Source organism: Balaenoptera borealis (assembly GCF_965194805.1).
Source record: "Balaenoptera borealis genome assembly, chromosome: 13".
Taxonomy (NCBI): Eukaryota; Metazoa; Chordata; class Mammalia; order Artiodactyla; family Balaenopteridae; genus Balaenoptera; species Balaenoptera borealis.
This window is the reverse complement of record NC_138870.1, coordinates 34,030,270-34,055,650: the sequence shown is the minus strand read 5'-3', so window position 1 is coordinate 34,055,650 and position 25,381 is coordinate 34,030,270. Positions and strand designations below refer to the sequence as shown.

Below are 25,381 nucleotides of genomic sequence, written 5' to 3'. Positions count from 1 at the left end.
TATATTACATATAATTTATATATTTATTATATAACTTTACTATATAATGTCTTGCACTTACATTCAATATTGGATTGCCTGTCATTGGATTTTACTTTATTTTTAAATTTTTGATGTTCTTTTCCATTATGGTTTATTACAGGATATTGACTATCCCGTGCTTTACAGTAGGACCTTGTTGTGTATCCATCCTATATATATACTTTGCATCTGCTGATCCCAAACTCCCAATCCATCCCCCCCACATCTCCCTCCCCCCTGGCAACCAAAAGTCTGTTCTCTATGTCTGTGAATGTGTTTCTGTTCTGTAAATAAGTTCATTTGTGTCATATTTTAGATTTCACATACAAGTGACATTATATAGTATCTTTCTCTTTTTCACTTACTTCATTTAGTATGATAATCTCTAGGCCCATCCATATTACTGTAAATGGCATTATTTCATTCTTCTGTATGGCTGAGTAATATTCCACTGTATATATATACTACATCATTAGCCATTTATCTGTCGATGGACATTTAGGTTGCTTCCATGTCTTGGCTATTGTAAATAATGCTGTATGAACATTGGGGTGCATGTATCTTTTCAAATTATAGTTTTGTCTGGATATATGCTCAGGAGTGGGATTGCTGCATCATATGGAAACTCTATTTTTAGTTTTTTGAGGAACCTCCACACTGTTTTCCAGAGTGGCTGCACCAATTTACCTTCCCACCAACAGTGTAGGAGGGTTGCCTTTTCTCCACACCCTCTCCAGCATTTACTATTTGTAGAGTTTTTAATGATGGCCATTCTGATCAGTGTAAGTGGTACCTCATTGTAGTTTTGATTTGCATTTCTCTAATAATTAGCGATGTTGAGCATCTTTTCATGTGCCTATTGGCCATCTGTATGTCTTCTTTGGAGAAATGTCTATTTAGATCTGATTTTTACTTTCCTTAAATATATAATTTCTAAAACCTTAATTTATCTCTGAAGCTTCGTATAAACACATGCCAACAATTCTCCATATATTCCATTTTAAGAGCAGAGTTTGATAAAGGAAAATTGCTACATACATACCTTATTAATAAAAATCTCCATATAAGAAAACACCAAAAATTTCACCAATAATATATTCCATAATTTCCTTGCTCATCTTTAACTCTCCAGTTCCAACTTAAGTTCATTTCAGAATACTTTTTACTTATTGAAGAAATAATGTAGTATCATAATATAAACATAAACATAAAAGTAATTATTTGATTTTGTGGAAGCTATGCCAATGGCCCTCTATGTTCTCCAACTGTGAGGAGTGTAACTGATCCACAGCTCCAGCTGCTGCACTCAGAAATCCATCACTGTGTTTGAGCCAAGACAACACTTTCCACAGGTTGCTCTCAGCCAATGACTGAGTCCAGGAGGAATTTTAAGGCTGCATATTCCAGGTAGACATCAGGCTCCTCTGACGGGCATTTTTAGCTGGAACGCTTTCCAGTGGTCTTACCACACTCTCTTAGATCTGCACTGCAGTCCATTTCTACCCAGCCTTTCTTCCTTCCTTCCCTTTCCCCTTCATTCGGAAGCAGACCTGAATCTCAGATGGCTGTCCCAGCCTTCACCAAGAGTCTTCTCTGTTTTCCTTCCTAGGCATTGCCATTAATAAATCTCTTGCATGGTTAATCCCGCATTGTCATCTGCTTCTCATAGAACTCATATTAACACAGTACTAACATTAATGTGTCTCATTTTTTCTCACTAAGCTCTAGTGTAAGTCCTTAGCCAATTTTCCATCCCCGCCCATTTAATTATTTTGTAAGTAAAGCAATGAAAATTATCATCAAGTTGCAATGGAAACAATAGCAACAATTAATCTTTCTAAAACCCACATTATATTCTTAGTTTTCTCACATATATTAGCTCTCAATTGATCATTGTCATCTTTAAAGGGTATACTTCCTTGTGTTGTTCAGCTCACCTACACTTTCAGGTACTTTGTCCATGACATTAAAATTAATTTCAGTAAGAGTATTTAGGGAACTTGATGTTTTTGAATAATGATCTATATTCTAAAGTCAATGTAGTTAAATTATCAGAATCTTACCCTTATTTTCAGATTATATCATATAGATAAACAGTCAAACAAGCCAGGAACCATCTGGTCTTTAATAAAGTAGTCACTTATTGTTGCCAAAATTATTCCAGTATAACCTCCATCTTATTTGTTAATGTTTAAAGCACACCAACTCTGGGGTAGAAAAGAATCTTGGAGAGACTCTCATATAAATGGCTCAGATAAAGACCATTTTAGAGTTGATAGCAGTCCATTGGATATAAATGAACAGCTACAAAGAAATTCTGTTGGAGAATGCATATCATTTTAACCTTAAATAACATCATACAGTTGAGAACTTAATTACAACTTATCAAGATTTATGTTTCCTCTCTCCTGATTGCAAGTACTGCATATGCTATTTTACAAACCATTTACCAGGCACAGAGATAACTTAGTAATGTGGAACAGTTTTTAGGTAATTATATTAATCAGAATGAGATTATAATTATGCTCAAAGATAGTTATTCAGTTACTCCTTGAATATTATTTTCAACAGAAATATTTCTCTAAAAGTAATTATTAGTTTAACTTTTCTTAATACATACTATTTTATAACATTCAAACTTATTTTTACATGAAATACCAAATCTATAATAAAGAGATACTTAAATAATCTGAGATACTAATGGGTTAACATAGTGAGCAAAAATTAGATTTATAGACTCTTTCATCAAAAGGTCATACAATTTGATTCAAATACTTTAAAAATATTAAGACAGGACTAAAATAATAAGATTTTAGGAGCTAGACTTTTCTTTTTTTGAACACATGTTGGTGTTTAGGAAAAACAAATCCATGAAGCATGGTTCTGAGAAATTTGTGGTTGCAGAGGCTCATGGCATGAGTCCTCATTAGAATCAGAGCAAGATTCTTTTCATTAAGGAGAGAGAGCTAATAGTGCAGCCAACAGGGAATTCTATGCTTGAGGTTGTTGCAGTATGAATACCTAAAATTGGAACTACCTTCTGATCGTGGTCTGCATCACTCATTATCTGACTGCTAAAGCTTCAACCCCGTATTGCACAGATTGACTTTTCCTTTAACACTGATTCTTCTAGTATCATTTTGTTAAAGTGTTAGTATATCTTAGTCAGACATATTACCTGTAGAATTTAATGTATTCAGGGAAGCAGCTGCTGTCCTTGCACACCCCTCCCCAACCACAGCTTTGTCTCATGCACAACCATACTTGTGATTATCCTAATAAGAGAACTGTGTTGCCATATGTTCATTCCATATCAGCATGGCACAAGTTCGAGTTCTGGCTTGGAGATTACTGATATATTTTCAGAAGGTCACTTTAACCTTTCCAGGCTTTAGATACATCAAAACAGAGATAACACCCACCTTACATTCTTTATTGGATTACTGTAAAGATTTATCTTTTATACTTTTGCTAGAATATTTTTTTAAAGGCAAAAACTACTTTTTTCCTCCCTTATTTAAGCCTTTAGACAGATTTCTATTACTCTTAGATGAAGCCACAGAAAATGTTGTTACTGATGACCTGGCTTACTATGTGTCATCCCTTAAAACTGTTCTCCATTTTACTCTAAAGACAGCCATGTTGGTTTTAGTTCTTACATTCCTTATACATCCTCTGCTCTCTGCCTTAGGGCCTTTGCACATGCTGTGCTCCCTGCTTGAAATATTTGCTGCTCCCCAACCTTCACATCCCAATTCTCCTATTTCCCAACATTCCTTCTCCCCATAGATAGTTAGGAAGATTAGAAGTTCCTGTTCACTTCAGAAGAGGGAAGAGGTGATTTGTACTTTAAAATCACCTTTTATTTCCCTACTGAAATATTTAATAGGCTAATTGCATAAAATTAAATCAAATATGAATGGCTATAGAAGCCCTTATTAGGGGAAAAATTAGAAAGACCCTATTTTATTTCCCATTGTTAATTAGTTTTGTGGCCTTGGGTAATTTGTCACAAACCTCTGAGCCTCAATTTTAAAAATTCCTTATAAACTCTAGAAGTCTAAAAATTGAATTCTGTTTATAATAGATACTGACAGTGATGGGTATTTCTGTTTACCTAAGAACTGTGATATCTTCTGGGGAGAAAAGTTAGAACAAAAAATATTTATATTATGAATATGGAAACAAGTTCTCTACAAAGTAAACTTTCCCAAGTACTGAGTTGCAATTGGATTTCTAGTTTCTGGACTGACCTGCTGCTATTGACAAGCCGCTCTGTACCTTTACTCCATAAAAATTTTGGTTTGGGTGCAGCTTTAGGTTTGCATTCAATTATAACTCTTCCTCCTTTAGCAGCCAGGATCTTTTTCTTCATAGGATTCATTTCAAAAGTTGGAGCCAAAGCTAAAAGAAAGTAAACTATTATTTGTCTCTTTTGCTAAAATAGAAACAAAAGTTTCTTCTATACTATAGCATCTTTTATTCCCTTTTGATTAATAATCAATAGAAAAGATTAATCTCACCAAATGTTATCAGCAATGACCAACAGACATGCCATGCCTAATAATAATAACTGTTTTCTTTTATTTAAAACTTTATTGAGGTATATTTTACTTGTCAAAAACTTACCCATTTTAAATGTACAATTCTTGGTGATAACTGAATTAATTATTACACATTTAAGTTGTAATCAAATGCTGTATGCATATTTACCTTGAAGGTAATACCTAATTCAATTGTCTTGACTCAGTTGCTCAAGGGAAGTTAAGTGAAAGGATAGAGGAGTTGAGCAATTATTAATATTGACACATATTCATAATCAGTAATCGTAGCCACAATTTGAATGAACTGTACCCAGCTTACGGATGAAAGAACTGATATCTATTAAGATTATATAATTTGCCAAAGGTGCCACAGGCAGTAAGATATCAGATGGGATTTACATTTGAATCTAGATCCGTCTGATTTGCAAGCATGCTCTTTTCAGTAAACAATATGACTCCTCCTTCATTATACAAACATTTATTGAGCACCAACTGCGTGCAGACACTATGAGAGGCCTTAATAAACAGAGAGACCCCTGCCTTCAGGACCAACCTACAAACAGTTATGGGAATGATGTTTTCAATTAATTGAGAAGTACATTATGCACCTGTAGCTCATCCTTACCTCAAAGTACAGATCAATAATTATGAAAACAGGCTATAGAGTCTCATAAAATGTTACTCTCTTGATGATATGCTCTAATTTTCTTTAGTGTCCCCACATCTAGCTCATTTCTCAATCTCTTTGTCATTTTGCAGACTCCAGGGGGATTCCATCTTTTTATTTCCACACATCCCAATCATCTATAAAACTGTCCTTTCTGGGGGCTTTTCTAGGCCTAAATATATCTTTATCCAGGTCTTTACCCTTCATCGTCTAGTCCCATGATTCTCAAATTTTATTTGTGCATCATAATCATCTGAGGATCTTGGTAAAATGCTATTTAATAGATCTGGGGTGGACCTGAGATTCAGCACTTCCAACAAGCTCTGAGGAACACACTTTTTATAAAAATGATTTAGGTTATCCCATTTTTCTTTTAGTCTGAGTTTTTATAATTGGAAATAAATAAGTAAACAACCAACCTGTGTTGTACACCTAACACAGCATGTGGTATTTTGTATAGGCTCAATAAATATTGTGGGTGACATATTGCTTATAAAATATGAGAGAAATTTTAATCAGATTATATTTAGAAAGTCTAAATTTATCTAGAAAATAAGACATTTTTCTGAATCTGTTCAGTCTTAATAAAATCGTTGATTTGGTGCAGTCATTTAAATGACCCATGCTTATCTAATATTTGAATTTCTAGTGACAGAATCTAGAGCATGTTCATGTATACATATATATATATATTTTTTTTTTTTTCTTTTGTTCTTTATTGAGCCTATTACAGACTAGTATCTGGTGCAGAGTAAGCACTCAGTAATCATTTGGTGGATGAATATATGAATTAACTAAATAACTCAGGAAAGAAGAGAGAGAAACACTGTTCCTAAAGGTAATAAACAAAACTAGACTGAAACAAATATAAAGATGCTCAGGAATTAATCTCAGTCTCAAAATGATCAATTTGCTTAATTACTACCTTAATAGATTAATGATTGCAAGATTTAGGTTTGAAGACAGAGAGATCTTTCAGTCTGAGCTGTTAAATTTTCATTTTATCTTGTAATATATAACAATTAACAAGAAATTTTAACAGAAAACAAAAGCGTTTACATTTGGAAGGAATTGAAATTCACCTCATATCTTCTCTAAGAGTCAAAATGATTTTATTGCACTTCATACCAAAGCGATAGGGTATGAAGCTTAAGCCTAAACGTTTCCTTGATACCCAAAGAAACTAGATTAAATATATTAGCAAGGAATTTTGACTTTAGGGGGAAGAAATGGAATATGATACTCAGCATTATAAGAAGAGGCAGGAAAAGTTAAAATCAAGAAGGCCTCAACTCTTTTTAAAGATAGCTTTCTTTAATACTTTCTTGTAACTATCTCACTGTCTTTCATGTTCTTTTAGTGTCACTCAATTTGTAGTGATACCAATGTTCTAAAATATTTCCCTTTGGTGTCTCAAGAATAAAAGAGGCTGCGCTGAGTCATTGTTTTATCTTTTCAGTAATCATTTCTAGCAGAGAAATCCTGCCCACCTGGATTCATTACTTACAATATGACTAAACTTGGTGACAGACACTTCAAATAGTATGAAAAGAACATGATAGTATGAAAAGGACATGATACTTTTAATTAAAGTAGTTGTAATGAAAATAAGAAGAAAGTAAAAAATCTCAGAGAGATTTATGGGATAAAAATGAGAAATTTAATAGATGTAAAGTGGGGAAAGTATGTAGTGGATTGTGTCATTCTTTAGAACAGTAAATATTTCAGGAAGAGACAATGTGAATGAGTGAGAAATAATGAATTCGGTTTCAGACATGCTGAGTTTGGGATATCTGTGAAGTTACCCAGATGACCATTTCTACCAAGAAGCTTTTATAGTGAGCTTGAAGCTGAGGATAAAATTCTGGGCTAGAGGTATAAATTAAGGGGTCCTTTATAGTTAATGGGCAAAGAAGAAGATATCATCCACGTTTCTTAAAAAATTTAATAATAATAATAATTGAGGAATAATATTATAAAATACGTGAAAGAATGAGTAAGAAAATGGAATGCAAGCAGAGGAATGGATCTCTGGAAGAGAGCAAGATTTCCAACTGAGCAGGGAAGGGGTAAAAAGGAAACTGAAGGCAATCAAGAAAAAATAATCTGGGAGGTACCAGAGCATGGCGTCACCAAGGACAAAAGAGAGGAGAATTCAAGAGGAAATCATGACCAGAAACAGAGGCAGCTTGAGAGATATGCACACACACTCACACACACACACACACACACACACACACACACACACAGAGACACGAAGAAGGGATGTCTGTTGAGGGCAGAGATAAAGGGATTATTTTGGGACAAGATACATCATCCTCTGGATAAAGAGTATTGAAAGGACAAGTGTAGTAAAGATTCAGATAGTTTTGAAGAGGGATGGGAAGTTGAAATATATTATTTCAATGGTTTTCAATTTTCATGGAGAAGTAAGAAAGTAATATGAAAGTAGGAGTGAGGGTGGGGTAAGGGGGTTGAGGAATGTCTTGAAGGTTTTCAATAGCAATTTTAACCCAGGGACCCAGGGAGTGATAAAGCTACCAAGTGCTAAACACTCATCTGAGGCTGGCTCACAGGCCTTGCGGAAGCATCAATCTTCACTACGTGATGTCCTGGCAGCGTTTAGCTGCCCAAACATAGGAGAGAACAAGACATAAAAACTGGCACGTGTAAAGTTTGCTTTACCATTCAAAAAATCTTAAAATCCTTTATACTCCATGTTGCCTCCAATTTATTTACTGTTCTTTAATGAAAGGAAAATAATAATATCATTCTATTCCAAACCACATTTTAGAAATGTTTAACTTTTAATTCAAGAAAGTAATGTGAAATTAAATATAATCTGTATATAACGCAGTATCATTTTAACATGTTGCTTTCTTGCTGATTGTTAACAGAAACCAGAAATAATACTGACCCAAGATCTTCAACTCCGCGTTTGCATAAATGGCTCCATGTGTATTTTCAGCTATGCACTGATACATGCCAGCATTTTCAAAGGTCACATCATACAGTCTCAATTCCCCTCTATGATACTGGAAAGAACACAAAGTAAAACACATTTTCTTGATAGACTTTAATAGAAATGGTTTCATTTGGTTTTGGGCTTGGTTGTCTTTCCATTTAGGTACATTATTTTTGCCCCCACTGTTAACTAAGTCTAGTGAAGTGGGGTTTTCATGGTATGGGGAAGTAAAACCCACTTACCATGCCCAGTGGCTCTTGTTCTATTCATCCTACAGAGCAGAGAGTCCACCTTTTTCCCTCTTGGCCCAGCTGGGAGATTACAGTGGGAAGGTAGAGAAGGACCCCACTGCTGCTACTTGTCCCCAGGGCTAAAGGTAGGACCTTCATTCTTACCTCTGTTTCTGTGGGGTCAGGGAAACAGTGGCAAGAAAAAGAGGACAATATCAGGTAGTAGAGATGGATGCATAGGAAGAGGGTGAAAAGTGGAACAAAGGAAACAATAAGGAGAGAGAGAGAGAGAGAAGGTAGACATAAGATTACAGAAAATTGTTTAAGCTGAAAAAAGACACTTTATGTTCACTTTCTGTTTTTTTCTTTTATATTTCAGGGGCTAGATGCCCTTAATCTATTGACACTCCTGCTAACTTTATCCCAGGATCACCCAGAAATGTTACCTGAACATAGGCTCAAGAACTGCAAAGCACTTGAACATACATACCGAATATCCATTCTTCAGCCATCGGATGGTAGGGATGGGCTTCCCTGTGGCCACACAAGGCCAGTAGAGATCACTACCTATATCCACCTCTGTGTCATTGATGTGTTCTACCCACTCAGGAAATGCTAAAAAGTAAAGAACATTGTAAATTGTCAAATGCAAGTCAACATTCATCATCATCTCAAGAGGACAAATATTACACTTAGTTGATCTTCTTCTGGAAAATACATCAAATACTCTGTGTGTCTTAAAATCAATGATAGAGTCAGTGAAATTGAATTTCTACAGGTCAGCAGGTAAACTTTATCCTACATTATTACAGCACTAGGTAACTGTAATTCAATTCATAATTGTTTTTCTACTTGTGAACCATGTTTTGTTGGAAAGCTAATTCATGAATAGCACTAAAATAATTGATCTTTTTCTTATAATGTAAATCTTTCAAAATGACACATAAGGTTTTAAAGAATTATGTGTTAATTTATTATGTAAGAGGGGTAGAGTGTAGGGTACAAGTGGAGATGTTGACCTCAGAGAGCAGCTGAATCTAGAGTATAAAGAGATAAGGGTAGAGATGCAGGTGTCAGTAGATGTGGAGTGGGAGTTTGTGAAAGCTCCAATTTAATTACTACCATTTTCTCTGTGAAATAGGAAGCCAAGTTATTAGCTGAGAGGAATATTGAAGGAGGAGGTACTGTGGGTTTGAAGGAAATCACGAAGGCATGAAATGGTCATCTAAGAGAGTGAGAGAGTAAGTGAATCTGGAGAAATGCAGTCTAGTTGCCAGGCAACATTAAGGATCCATTTAAAGTTAATGATGCTTAATTCAAAATGGGCTAATCAGCCTGGTAGTGCTGATCTCAAGTCATATTCAAGTTCCTTGGTTCTGGCACTAAGGCAGAGAGCTAGATTTTTCCAGGATTAGCCTTTGCCAAGGTAGTAAAGAAAAGTGGAGAGAGGAAAGTGAGCTGAGCAGGTGGGCAAGGGAACGATAATGAATGAACCCAGATTTAGGAAAGAGATGGGCAGGGTTAGGGGACATCAGAGAAAGTTAAAACAGAGTAAGATTAACTGATTATAGTTGCTGGTAGATTCAAAGGATTGTAGGAACCTGGGTATTGGAGCTTGAAGGTGGTGATCAGAGTGAAATGCTTGAACTTGAGATCGTAAAGGGATTGTAACTTGGTAACAATAAGGTCTGAAGCATGGCAGTGGGAGTGAGTTGCTGAGGAAGGTTGTAGGACAAGATCATTGGAGGAAAGGAGTTCAAAGGAACTGAGAAGGCACACTATTGGAAAAGTTATTATAGTCTACATGATTTTATGTCACCAAGAATGAAGTCAGGAGTAGAGCTGTAGTTGGTGACAGTTGTCAATAGTGAAAATCTTAGGGCAATGGGGGCTGAGGAGGGGCGACCTGACATAATATTGTAAACTGGATGATTAAAGGAAAAGAAAGATAGTCTAGCAATGGCAGTGAAGAGCAGGGAGGGCAGGTACTGGCAGTACTTCCAGTCACTCCTGGGGATGAGGGCTGTGAAAGAAAAATCAGCCACTGCTTGCATGGTCTACAGGGGAAAGTGTCTTTAAGGGAGAGCCAAGTTTCAGTTAGAGCAAGAGAATAAAGGGAATGTTCAAAGAAGAAGTTAAGAATATAAGGGAATCTGATAATGGACTATGTGCTCTAGAAGCATAGTATAAAGACTTCAGAAGCTGGGAATGAAGGGGAAATAGAGACTAAGTAGGACATGTGCAGAGCTCTGTGGGTATTAAAGTGTAGGCCATAAGGAGGCCCTGGGGTCCAAGGGCATCTTAAGGCAAATGAAATGCAAAAGGTGAAGGTAAAATGATCCTAATCTTAGTGGACTTTATGAGATGGTGGTGGTGAGGCTGCATATCCTGGGTCATCGGAGACACTTACTTTATTCTGATATAGACAGAGGCCTGGGGTGTGAGGGATGGGGGTAGGGGTTGGTCTTGACCCTGTCACAGTACCCTTTCAGCCTTCTGGTATTCCAGTTCAGCTGAGGCATCATCTCCAGTTTTTCTTATCATCCATCTTTTTGATGAGGCTAAGGTACCCCTTTGCCATATGTTTTATCAATATCATATGTAATTTTCCATATCGCACTCTCACTATTTTCTTTATAATTATATATATTGGGGGTATATATTTATTTGACTGTATATGCTTGTATAACTTTGGGGGTTTTGTATGATATGACTAGAGTATGAATTCCTCAAGGACAGAATATTTCCTTTAACTTTCCTTGCTCCTATCATAGTGTTTGCCTCTGAGGACACACTCAGTATACACTTGTTGAAGCCTTAGATGTTTATTTAGATGTGACCTGCAAATTTCACATTGTGGAACATTGTAGGGATGATTTCAGTCTGAAAAGTTTCAAGCATTGACTGAGAAACAACATTCTCTCCTCCCAAACATAAGCTTATTTTAATGTGTGAGAATCAAACACTTGTGCCAAGATAATTGTATTAAAGAAAAATTTTCCTTAGACCATTCGTTCTCTAAGTGTGGCTCCTGAACCAGTAACATCAACATCTCCCAAGAATTTGTTAGAAATACAAATTCTTGGGTCCCAAATAGACCTTCTAATTCAGAAACTCTGAGGGTGGGAACCAGCAATTTGTGTTTTTAATAAGCCCCCAAATGATTTTAAAACATGCTAAAGTTTGTGAACCACTGGGTTAAACTAAGTCATAATGCATAGGTTCTTGTACAAATAAAAAAGAGAGCTTGAAGAATGTCTACAAACTATATGAATTATATCTTCTGAAAATTATCAATAACACTACTATTGATCCATTGGTGTTCCTATGATACCAGTGGCATAAATTCTTAACTTATATACTCATATTTGTGACTTAATTAGCCATAAAGATGAATATTTTATCCTTTTGCATAATGTAATGCACATCACTATTTTTAAACTAATCATTTTATGCTAGTTTTTCAAGTATGAAAGTGGCTTTCAATGAGATATTGATTAAATGTATGGAAAATTAAAACAATATCTCTACCTTGAACATAAATTCTTGCCTGGTGTTTATCCTTTCCTCTAATGTTCTCAGCCTCACATTCATATGTGCCTTCATCTTCTAGCTGAATATTGAAGATCTTCAGGACAGCTCCAGAGGTGCTGATCTCAGCCGTGCTTGGCATTGGTTCTAGGACCTTCCGCCAACGGATATCAGGAACAGGACTTAAATAGGAGAAAGTAAGAACTAATGGTCCACAATGCTTAAAAGACAATTTACTCTATGTTTATAACTAAACATTTAAAACATTTATTTCCTAACAATACAAAATTTAATGTATTTCTATATATGTTAATAAAAACTGTGAGTATACTTACTTGCCAAGTGCAAAACACTCTAAAGTCACATTTTGGCCCATCAATGCATATATGTCCTTGAACTGAACTACAATATCAGCAGGATATGGTTTTGTTGTTCCTAATTTAAGAAAAACAAAAATATCAACTAATTAGTAAGCAGAGTAGTGTTTGTTTAACATTGTGGTTTTTATAGGATTAGAATTGCTTCAGTATGGAAGACTTTTCTCTGTACAAGTACTGGAAAATATCTGATCATGTCACAATGTATAGATTTGTTTATTTATGCATAGTATGCATACAGTATGAATTTTATTAAGCATTTTCAATCATATTGGCTCATTCTGACAAAGGTGTAACCAATTTGGCTCAAATCACTAAAAAAATCAACAATTCTTTAGGAAGCATCAAATAGGTATAAAACAAGCATCAAATAGGTATAAAATGAGCATCCCAGGAGATTCTGATGAATTGGATTTTTGATCTGTACCTTGAGAAAACATTGATCCAAGGGGCATTCCTTTTGATTCTGCCTCTAAAATACAACTTGGATCTGCCAGTTACTCTATGGGAATCAGGAAAAAAGAGAAAAAAGAAAGGAAATGAGGGATAAGGGAAGAAAGAAGAGAGAAGAGTGCAAAAGAAAGAGGCAAGGCAAGAAAGAGGAAGAAAAGAATAAAGGAGTGTCCATGGAGATGAAGGCAAAGAGAAAACAATTTTAAGAGGAAAGGAGAGAAGGAAAGAAGAAAATTGTTTATTTAAATATCACCGTGTTCATCAATGGCAACATTTATTTAGCATATCAGTATTGAAAGAGGTAATTCCCTCTATCTTACAGTGGAAGAAATAAGCTCAGAAAGGCTAAATACACTGTTTAGGATCACAACATGAGTGTGTATTTTACATTGTATAACACTAGAAAGACAAATAGATACACAAAGACCTGAAATACCAGCCAAAACAAAAGTAAATGCTCTGAAAGAGTGGCAGCCAAGGAGGATTGTTGGAAGTATATAGGGGCCAAGGGAATTTCAAGCAAAGAGGGCATTTGAACCAGACCAGTTCAAGTTGAGGAAATACCATATTATGACACAACTTCAGGAGTGTGCAGGGAATTATAAAAGGTCTAAGAATCAAAATGATACTGAAGCATATGTAGTTGAAGGTGAGCTTGAACCTACAACATAGAAGACTTGAAACTGTGATATGAAAGATTTTGAAGCTAATTTCCTCAATGGGTAACTACTAATAGGTTATGATAAAAGAAGTAATATGAATCTTAATTTTGGTTTAAGTAGAAGATCTTGTTGTCAGTTTTAAAGGAAGGAATATGGAGAAGAAAAATAGCAGAGAGTCAAAGATCTAAGGGAGTGTGTTTCATAAATTCAGAAAAATAGATGAGGGACTAAACGAGGGCACAGTTGCAGTGGGAACAGAAAGGAAAGGGCAGATCCAAGTTGTATTTTACAGGCAGAATCAAAAGGACTGCCCCTTGGATCAACATTTTCTCAAGGTACAGATCAAAAATCCAATTAATCAGAATCACCTGGGATGCTCAATGAACCTGCAGATCACATCCTAGGGGTCTAGGATGGGTCACATCCTCGGTCTGCTGAATCAGTATCTTTGGGTTCCACATTTTCCTCAAACTTCCCAAGTGCTTATGTCCTAAATTGGAACCACTGTGTTCACTGTCCTGAGGATGGCAGTGGAGAGGAGTTGATGATTAAAAATGCTCTCCCGAGTTATTGCTAAATGAGAAATATGACAGTATTGCTAAATGAGATGAAGAACACCAGAAGAGGAGGTTTAGAGAGGAGATAAAAGATGTACTTGGAATATTTCAAACTTAACATCCTTGGGAACTTTCTGTGTGTCAAGCCCAGGATGTAGGTAGAATTCAGGATTAAATACAGGGAAAAGTTTTGGAGATGCAAATTTGGAGTCATCACATAGGGCTACTAGCAAAAAAGGTGTAAATGAGTGAGAATATCTGGGAAGAGATTAGAAAGAAATATTAGAAGGAGGAAAATCTGATGAAGGATACTGCAGAGAATTTGTCAGCTAGGCAGGTGGGAGATGAACGGAGGCAGAAGTAGTCAGAAAAAATAGGAAAAGAAGGGAGAGTTCAAGAGAGGCAGAGAGATCAACAAGTGTCAAAATTCATACAGTATCACGCCTGAAAATGTCCTTTGGATTTAGCAAATAAGAAGTGGTTTCGCTTATTCATTGAATACAAAATAATACGCAGAGGGAAAGGAATGGAGGAGAGTTTGAAGATTCAGAAAAGAAAGGAAAGAGTGATGTAGTGATGTCCTTAAATGAATCAAATGGACTGTGAACCAGGGCAACTGGAGGAAGCAGCCTGAGCAGCAGGAGAAACACTTCTTCCACCGAGAAAGAAAGAAGCACTGAATTTCGAGGGAAGCATAGGGAAGAAAATTAGGGAAATTTTTACATGATGGCTCCTTTTCACTCTGTGAAGTAGTGGTGAGAGTATCTCCTAAGATTTGGGAGGGGAAAAAAAGCCAGAAAATCAGAAGATATTTATTGAATTCTAACCATGTGACTGCTATCTTGAGAAGAATAATAAAAATAGAATCTTTGTGGTATGATGGACTTTTCCCCATTGCTATACACAACTTAGGGGTAGAGGTAGGAATCAAACCTAAGTCTGCCAACAACAGTACCAGTATTTCCTCAGAAGCTTGAACTCAGTGATATGAGTGTAGCAGCAGGACTGAGATAAAAATAATGTGAAGTAAGGAAACATATTGTGATCTGATTTTCTCAGGAAGTGGTACATTAAAAAATGGAAGGTAGTTCATTCAATTGAAGCCTGAGAAAAGGCCAGTCAAGAATGTTAGTGGTCATCAAATATGGCTCCACGGTAGTCATACCCTACACTACTTACAGTAGAAAGGTAATTTATATACTTATTTGCTTCATGTAAATAGTTCCTTAAAAATATCAAAATAATCCAATTGCCTTCTTCCCCCTGCCCCCCAATTCTGTAATCACAATAGTTTGTTTTGATCTAATCATTCATTCTCTTTCATGAATTTACTAAGAAGTAGGATTGGACATGAAACAAAAAGCAGTTGCTGGTGATTCCCATTGTAAATGATATACTGGTATTTTGCTAATGAATTGATTGGTTCTCGATGCATTCCCTGAGCTAGAGGCAACCAGTCCAAACTCAACAACCTTAGGACACTTTTATGATGTAAATCTTCTCTATGGGAAAAACTAAGGAAGGGCAAGGCTTACAAAGTACATATCCTCTGTTTGCACCTACGGAGCAGTCAGCTGTTCTCCCCACTGGATATTTCTTTTCATTATTGTAAGTATGCCATAAGCAGACAACCTTGCAAAAACAGAGGAACAAATATGATACTTACGTTCAGGTAGTGGAATGAGAGGGATAAATTTGCTGAACACACTCTTTGTAATAGAGGGACTGGATACAAAGCAGGAATAATTCCCTTTGTCTGATGCCTCAACATTAGCAATGTAGAGATTGCCATTTGTCTGAGACACAAATCTTCGTTTATCCATTGTGATAAACACAGGAAATTCATTTAGAAGCCAGCGGTAGCTAAGATCATCTAGAAGAAAATATTGTTGACTAAGTGTTAAGCTCTTCTCCAAAAACAAAGATTTTATTTTCTAGTAATAAGCACATAATCTAATCTAGGCTTTTGTAGAGCCAAGAAGTTGGAAATAGGCCAAGATAAACTGCAAATTTTCTAAAAGCTACTGTAGTTTGAGTGAGTATAAAGTGATTCTAAGCAATTATATCTATCTCTCTCTCAATTATTTATGGATTACTAATATTTTTTTATTTCATTGATGGGCAAAATGAAACTCAGAGAGGTTAAATGACTTGCTTAGAATTTCATGGCTAAGAAGAATTAGGATTCTGAATCCAGGTCTAATAATTCTAAATTCTATCTTCCTTACTGCATTTAAAAGATAAAATCAAGATTACTAACCATACTGTGGCTCTATATCATTTTATTTTTATACTCCTATTTTAAATGATTGATTTAGGAATGAGTTTACATAGCCTATTCTGGCCACATTAAAAAGTGAAAACTACAGAAACAGAGGAAAGCATCTTACTTGTTTTCTTAAATATTAGGAAGCAGATCATATGGTAACTTTTAACTGTAGGAAATTCCTTTGGTTATACATACTGGCTGGCTAGGCCAAAAGTTGAATTTCCTCATTAAATTGCTGCTTTTCATGCAGTTTTCTATGCCTATCTCCCCTTCCAGCTTTGAGGAATGACCCCCCCAGTAGTCATGTGCAGCAGTAATGTGCAAGAGGGAACTCTGTGCAATGCATATTTCTCAGTCACAAAATGCTGATTCCCTTTAAAACATCATAACCATGTGAAGACAACTGCCACTGGGAATATCACCTCAGAAAAAGAGGGGATCTCTTAGTTCAAGTTAGAAAGGATTTTAGATGTAAGATGGTGGAAAGTCACGATCTTTTAAAAATGAAATAATCATGACATAATACCCTTTTGCTTTAGGGAACTCAAGGTGATTGGTGAAGCTGCTAAAGGGAATGTGAAATTGAGCTGAATATGAAAAACTATAAGAATTGCACACTATATACATCCAGCATGCTTGAGAACAATAATCCAGGGGATTCCATTTAGATTAGCTATGTAATTTTGTCCAGCAATATACAATATCATAAAAGCAAATGAAGATGATTATTCTGTTTTTTCATCTTAACTTTTTAATTATAGAAGTTTATTTTTATTAAAAAAATTGGAAATACAGATAAAGTTAAAAAGAGAAAGAAAATTAAACCACCATAATTCTCCAACTCAGAGTTATCATTGTTAGCATACATCTTTCTAGGCATTTATATCTGTGAATGATTCTGTTATCTTAATTGTTATTCTTATGCTGATTTAAGGTCAGGTAAAAACCACAGGAGAAACAAAATAAGAAGAAAATTGGGGGGCTGCTTAAATTGCTGAAATCAGGTTCTTGGAATTGGACAACAAATAATTCCATGTAATCTTTGATCCAAAATAATATTTATATGTTAAAACTGTAAACCTGTCTAATTTTGAAATAATTTTTTGTATTCTCACCTAAAAAGAAAATTATTAGTTTCGTAATGATTTCTGCACAAAACTAAATTCCAAAAAAGTCAGAAAGAGTCAGGAAAGTATAGATTTCCTTACAGAAGAAGGATTTTCTTAGTTATACAATGATTTCAAGATACCACACACAAAATGCATTCAGAATAGTCTGAGTACTCCATAGTTATGTGAATATGGAGAAGTGTATTTTAATTCTAGACTAAATATGACTTTGGTCAGTCTATTTTAATTACTATATTACTCAGTTTCTATAAATTTTAAGAAAGTTTTCTGTTTACCACTCATTAGAAAAGAGGAATGGGATAATGTTTTACCATCTGAATCTTCAAGGGAAAAAAGCTAGGTCAGAGAAGTTATTGCCATGATGTTGATAGAAACATAAGTCTTGGACTACAGAACAACTGGTCTGGCTGATTTAATGCCCAATGTGGATTCTCCAGTTTACTGAGTTATCTTCTATGTGTCACTAAACAAGACAGATTTGGTCTTTGTCCTTATGGGACTTGTAATATTAATAATTAATCTAAATTTATTTAACGAATTTTTGCCTACTGATAAGCCATCTGCTTGGATGAAAGAATAATTGCAATATGTTGGAAGCTATCATTTCTCATTAAAACAAAGGTAGGAATTGCTATTGCCATTTTTAAACAGGGACACAGAGCTTTAGCTAGTTGACTTGCCCAGGGATATAGAGCAGTAGGGAGGCAGAACAGATCTTCTAACTTCCCTTTCCACCCCAGAACTACCAAAACGGTTCCACGACTGGTGTGGTAGTGGCCCTGCTGCTCGGACTTAAGAATGAGACTGAATTTAGGCAATCAAGAGCCAAACCCTGACCCAGTTCTCACAGGGACTCAATGGATTATCTGTCTTCCCCTGCCCCATGCAGATGGTAAAATTAACCATCTCTGAAAAAGCCAACACCTGCTTTCTTCATAGCCCTGCTGTTTGGCTTAAAAAATAAATTATTATAAAATTACTTTTTTAGAAAAAGTAGTAAGTACCAGCACCTGTTTCAAAAACATTACTTTTATTGATAGATGTCTGGGATGTTTTTTCCTTTGCCTCAAGAGAGTCTGGACCATATTACAGGGGGATTTGTTTTGGCCAATTATAGTGCATCTGACTAGTTTCATTGTATTACTTTGAAATACATCACTTATCTAACCTTTATAAATACTATATATTTCTCCTTGAAATAGATTTAAAGTACTTAAGTGTTCCCTGGATGAATAATTCACAAACTTTTTAGAAGATGTTTGTATTTTTTTTGTTAATTAACCTCAACAGAACAGAATTTACCTATACCAATAAAATCACTATAGCTTCTAATTTTTCTTTGATACTCACAGTAAACTATACATTAAACTCTTTTAGAAAGAAATTTATACCAAGTTATACCGTGCGCTCATATACTCCCTACCATGCTCTGGCATTCGTGTCTATTTTTGTGCTTACCTTTTTAGTCTATTGAGATTCATTCAGTATCATATTCAACATTTCATGAGTTATTTTTCTTAGGAGTATTCCCACTTTCTTATTCATTTAAAAATTCACACCATGTCTATTACTAGGTATTCCATATTTTGTCAATAGTATCCACCCTTTGAAGATGGATTTCAGCTTTATTCTCTCACTTAATATACACATATATGATTTCTATTTTGTGAGATGTATAACTCAATTTCTGATGGTTCTGAAAATTGGCCAGAAACAAAGCATCATGTTTTCATTTCCTGAGGGTCTAAGGGTTTAGGAAGTCTTACACATTCATGAATTATTGATTGCTATTTAATAAAACAAAATCTTAACAGGAAAATTTATCTTTTCATGAAATTGTAATCACTACATATCCACCAATTTAATGAACACATTTATTTACTCTTTCACTCTCTCATTCCTCACATATTTTTTGGACACTTATTCTGTGCTAGGCATTAGGCAATCCGTTGTATATCAAATGTTGTTATAAAATTGAATCAACATCTGTACTGATATAGTTATGTATAAGTATTCTTGATAAATAAGTAAACTGGTTCAAATCAGAGTTCTCCTCTTTGCAAGAAACTGTAGAACACCGAAATCCATAGAAAAATGTCATGGATTGTAAACAATGAGACTTCTCTCCTAGATCTTTTTCCTGTGCATAAATGAGAAAGACAACATTGCTATTAATAGTGAATAAAAACTTCTTCGTAGAGTAAGAAGTACTTTATTTGCTTTAATAATAAGATTCAAAATACTAAATGTACTAAATGTATTTTATTTACTTTAATAATAATCCATTTTAATTATATATCCATTTTATCATTTTAAAATATATTATTAAATTTGAATCTCATAACAAGGTCTATGAAGTAGGTGGCACAGGAATTATTATTCCCAAATTTTAAACAAGGAAATTGAGATGTAGATATGTTTAAGTTGACTTGACTTAGTAAGGACTAAATCCTAGGTTATAAGATCACCAAGTAGAGCAACAGGGTTTGACAAATATAAATAGTTGCATATATAACATTCTTTGAGGCTCAGAATCCAAAGGCAGGTTCCTTTACACCTTCAACGCCATTAAGTTTTAAACTGCAAACACAAAACCTTAACTTAACTGCATATAGGAGGAAGATAGATTTATGGCATGGAGATGGTAAACTAGTACACATACATACACACATTATGGTTTTGAAGCATATGTCCATTCTTATGTTTGAAGATGGCATGTCTAATGTTCAAAGGGGTCATAATCCGCTAAGAACACAATTGGACAAAAGGAGATGAAGAGCTGCTCAGATTCTATTCTATGATTAATGATGTTTCTCCAGCTTATTTAAAAGACCTACTTAGTTCCCTGTCCTGCCCCTGCCCATATAAACATATGTATCTTTATCAGGATGAAGAGGTAATTCAGTCATTTGGCTTAATGATTTGAAGCTTCTATCAACCTTGTTTTGGTCCATGAAATTCTTCATTCGGCACAGTAGTAAAGATGTCACAGAGACTTGAAAACAAGACTGATCTCAGAAAAATCTCAAAGCCTGTTCCCTGGACATTTCCCCCCTTTCTATCTATACTAATTCCCTAAGTTATCACATGCATTCCTATGGCTTTTAAAACTATATAATGATGTATCACAAACTGATATTCCTAGCTCAGATGTTGCCCCTGGGTTCCACATTCACAGAACTGCCAATTTGCCAACTCCTTTTGAAAGTTTAAATCAGGCACCTCACTCTTCTGTCCATAGCTATTCCTCCAGGCAATCGCAGCTCCATCCTCTCAAGAGCTCATGACAAAAACTCTGATGTCATCCTTGACTCCTGTTTTTCTCTTATATCTCATAGAAAGTCTACCAGCCAGTCCTCTTGGCTTTTCCTTCAAAATATATCCTGAATTTAACCATTTCTTCCCACCTCCAGTGCCACTGCTCTGGTCCACCGTTCATTGCCTAGATGATTGCAATACCTTTTAACTGATCTCCTGGTTTCACTTTTACCCTCCCCTGAGTCTTTTCTTACAACAGTAGCCAGATTTAACTTTCTATAACTTAAGTGATGTCATATGACTCTTCTGCTTAAAGCCCTTCAATGTAAATCTCACTCAAAGTAAAAGCCAATGTAATTGCTATGGATTATAAGGTTCCACCCAATATATCTCTTGTATCCCTTTGATTTCATTTCTTGCTACCCTGTATCTCATTCACCATTTCAGCAACCTGGCTCACTTTATCTTCCTCCATACTCCCATTTCAGACCTTTGTTCTTGCTGTGGCATATATCTGGCATGTCCTTCCTTCAAATATCTGCATTTTAGCTTCTTCATTTCCTTCAGGCTTTATTTCAAAGTTACCATCTCAGTGATGCCCTTTATAAAAGTTTAGCCATCCCTTCAACACTTCTTCTCCACATTTTCCTGGATTATTTTTTCTCCCTTTCACTTATCTATTCATATCTAACATGCTATGTCTGTTAACTATTTATCTTGTCTATTGTCTCTCTCCCTGTAGAAGGTCTCTGAGGGAGAGTGGCTTTTTCTATTTTGCTCACCGAGGTATTTCTGTGGTGTAAACAGTGCCTGATACATAACAAGTGCTCACAAGAGATTTGTTGAGTGAATGAGTGATTGAATGAAGCCCATCCAGTGTTGAATATGGTCAAATGTAGACACTGGTGACTTATGATCATTCGGTTTGTGGGAAACACTATGAACATGATAGAATTTTTTTCAGAGTTTTGTCAGTTCTTCAAAAAAAAGACTACTCCCTCTTTGAAATATTTCTACAACATTTTGGATTCATAAATTCCTCCTATGTTTATCAATTATCTTTTTCCCATAGTTATTAGAAAGAAAATGATCAATAAGCAATCTGAATTTATATATACATAATTGGAATAGTATATATATATATGTATATATATGCCATATTAATATATTCTGTACAAAATGATTTATACTAGCCTGTTATGAATCATTCTCTATGGAGATATTTAAAGACAATTTCATGACACAATATTAAAACTATAAGAACCCAAAACATTTTTTTCTGTGAGAAAAGTGGTATTAATATATTGTTTGAAGAGGATATTTGATAAATAAAACAAGTGAAATGTAGACAGTGTTCATCTTTTAATTAACACTTTGGTGGCTTTTCTTTTAGCCATATCAAATTACTGAAAACATGTATTCAAAAGTTGAATCTTGTAATAGATGACACTTGATTTAGCCCCTTTCTAGTGGATTGGTACTCCTACAGAGATTAATAATTTATTATGTCTTTATTCCTTTCTAGTGTTTAATTACAGTTCACAGTATACTGTAGATGCTAAATTGTTAATAAAATGATTGATTATATATTTTTCCTTGGTACTATTCTATTTCAGGAGTCATTTGTAGAAAATCTACCGTGTTTTCTCCTGTGTAACAGGAACTTTAATAGGGACATAATCCAACATATATATTGTTTATAAACTGAAATGACCATAGATTTTTGGAGTTAAGGCCCAGTTATTAAGAACTTAAAAAAGCAAGCATCTATAAGCACTAGTAAGTCATGCATTATAAGGTTATGCAAATATTGAGTCTTATTTAATTATAAATGTTCCATTATTATTAAGAAAATAAAAAAAAAAAAAGAAAATAGAAATTTCCCCATTTCATTTCCTAGGTGCTTATAATCACAGAAGAGATAAGTTTACCTGGGAAATGGTATGGAGGATCACAGAGCAACACCATTCCTTTCCCTTCTTTCACTCTGACCTCGGGACGTTCCTCAGGTGGGAAAGGATCAAGATCTAATCATGAAAACAAAAAGGAAAACATTCACTCTCTGGGCAATAGAAAGATTGATACTCATTAAAGTTTATTTTTCAGCTACTAACTCACTTTTAGATACAATAGTTCTCTGTTGGTTTGGTGAAACCTATCAAAGTCAATTAATTTCCTTGTACACACACTGGGATGTGCACACACTACAGAAGAGTATGGACATTGGTAGCACCTGATAACTATTTGGACAACCCCGAAGATTGAGCATTTCCTAAACTTTGTTTCAGATTTAGGAAGAATCTCCATAAGAGTATCTGGAAATAGTGTGTTCAGACAAACCCAGGGCTCTACCAGAGAAAGTCTAAGGGAGGACTCCAGTGGAGAGAAGGAATAAAGATGAAGGGCAGGATCCTAGTTGAGGAATGTTAAGGTCAACAATCTATTGCTCTTTTTCAAATTCTGGGTTTTCCTGTTTTTATTTCCTCTACTCTCTCCTGTGTATTTGGAACTCACATTTTGCTTTTTTTTTTTGATAGCCTACTATTTGATTCTTCATTTGTTTTACTGGTTCTCATTCTGTTTCAGTCTTGCCTCATCTTCTATTCCTTACATGTGATCAGTACTCAAATTATAAAATCTAATTTTTACTTCTCTCAGTATAATTATGTCCCTGAAAATTTATCATTCCAATAACCTTTTTGCAAAGAATGCTTCAAATCTACTTTTCTTGCCCTGATGCCTCACTGGAATGCCATCCCTGTCCTCAAAACTTAGCTGACATCTATCTCACTGTAGATAACTTAATGTCACCTCTGCATGTGAAGCGACAATTTAAATGCTTCCTCCCATCCTTGAAATTGGTTTTACTTGTGCCCATTCCATTTTAAAGAGAGCAGAATGTTTCTGCCTTTTGACTAGACTTTCCTTAAGAAAATATTGAAGGTCTTTTTCTTTCAATGCAATGCAATCTGTTGTGTATTTCTTCAAGGACTGAGTTTATTATTTACATTCCCACTGTCACCACACCAATTTAATCTGACTGCACTTCCTGACCCTGTCTCACTCCCTCCTGGTAATCACTACCACTTGAGTCCTTTTAAAATGTCACTTTCATCCTATAATTCATTTTGCAGAATATTTAAATGCTGACATAAAATCACGCATGGAGAACACCCAGTCCAGCTCTTCTCCCAACACACATTCTTCTTTCAGAATAACCTCTAACTTTTAGTTTAGCACAACGTTTCTCAAAATATTTTTCATTATTATTGTCTCCAAAATGAGAAATTTTATTTAATTTAAACTTAAAATTAATTATTTAATTAATCAATTAAAATTTTTATTTAGTTTATTCCTAACAAGAAAAATTAAATACTAAGGAATAAGATTTTGTTGGGTGGGGCTGAGCTTTGGAGAGCCATAGACCATTATGTTGTAATATCTAAGATGGTTCCCCCCACTGCAAAATCCAATTTTCACTCCCTTGGGGGTGATATCACCCCCACTGAGAATGCATAACTTAGCATTTCCATTGATAGTAATCTTTAGAAACTCATTCAAGACCATTTTGAACATGGCCTTAGTTTATTTTCCAGTGTTATCTTTCACTACTTCAAGTACGTTCATAATACCCCTCGTGACATTTTGCTCTCCTGAAATTTTTTCTTCTCCACACAATTAAGGCCCACTAATCTGGTAAGACCCACCTCATCTACGGAGTCCTTCACTTTCTTTTTTTTCTTGATTTCTCCTTTTGTTAAACTCTTATGATAACATCTAAGTTTTACTTCGCCTAAATGCATCTGCCCTTTTTAAAGTTACAATTACTTACATCCAAAGCTCAAGGTTGCTTCAGTGCTTCTGACCATTCCGTAGTTATTTGATGCTAAACAGTAATATACTCCAGCATCTTTCTGTTTGTCAGGATTGTTGATCACAAGATTTCCTCCTACCATACTGTACCGATCACTTGTCAGATCAATATCCCCATTATTCATTCTCCATCTATGACAAAAAGAAATAAATGTTATATCAAAGGCCAAGAAGACTGCAAACAGTGTACCGGGCTAACATTGTTCTAAAATAATATGAGTATAGCTCCATGTGAAGTCAGATGATTAAGTAGTTGACTCAGAGTAGTATTTCTTCACATCCTATAATTCTGTGCCTCTGGGCTCATGATTTATAATTCATCTCAGGCACAGAAAGGTAAATGTTCAAGTGTATGAATAATTTCCTTTTTTTTCATGAGGCATCCCAAGGGACAAATATTTCATTGAATTTTGCCACATAAACTGGTTTCTTAGCAGATATACATGGATTATAAATGATAACCATTTATGCACTAGTTTAGATTCATGCATATAGATACATTGTATAACATATTAAAAACATTCTTATAGCAGAAATAAAAATATAAAAAATCAATATCTGATTCTAAATATGAGTCATTTTTGAAAAAAACATACTAATTGAAATCAGGATTCTTCTCAGTAAATGTCATATTCTGACCACTAGAGGTCAATCACACTATTTGAACATGATTAAAGTCAACTGGGTCTTCGTTTCCAAGCCACAAATACACTATTGCAGGTATATTTATATGGAGATGATGTTATGAATACACCAACTAGAAACAGGAGTCTAACTTTCTTGGTGAGATGATGAGAAGATTGCATATATAAAATAGTTGTCAATTAAGTTGACCACCTGCATA

The 25,381-nt window shown here is 35.0% G+C and overlaps 1 protein-coding gene across 8 annotated transcripts in view; it reads right to left on the bottom strand.

The window, feature by feature from the left end:
• Positions 1–25,381, bottom strand: part of CNTN1 (contactin 1) — a 363,526-nt gene that overhangs the window by 115,507 nt on the left and 222,638 nt on the right. For all 8 annotated transcript variants that reach the window (XM_082349367.1, XM_082349364.1, XM_082349361.1 and 5 more), the window contains 8 exons: positions 24,497–24,669; positions 22,596–22,691; positions 15,674–15,880; positions 12,294–12,393; positions 11,959–12,140; positions 8,918–9,042; positions 8,150–8,267; positions 4,275–4,425 (listed from right to left, as the gene is read on the bottom strand). In XM_082349367.1, coding sequence (XP_082205493.1) covers positions 4,275–4,425; positions 8,150–8,267; positions 8,918–9,042; positions 11,959–12,140; positions 12,294–12,393; positions 15,674–15,880; positions 22,596–22,691; positions 24,497–24,669 — 1,152 coding nt within the window. The remainder of the gene's footprint in view (positions 1–4,274; positions 4,426–8,149; positions 8,268–8,917; positions 9,043–11,958; positions 12,141–12,293; positions 12,394–15,673; positions 15,881–22,595; positions 22,692–24,496; positions 24,670–25,381) is intronic.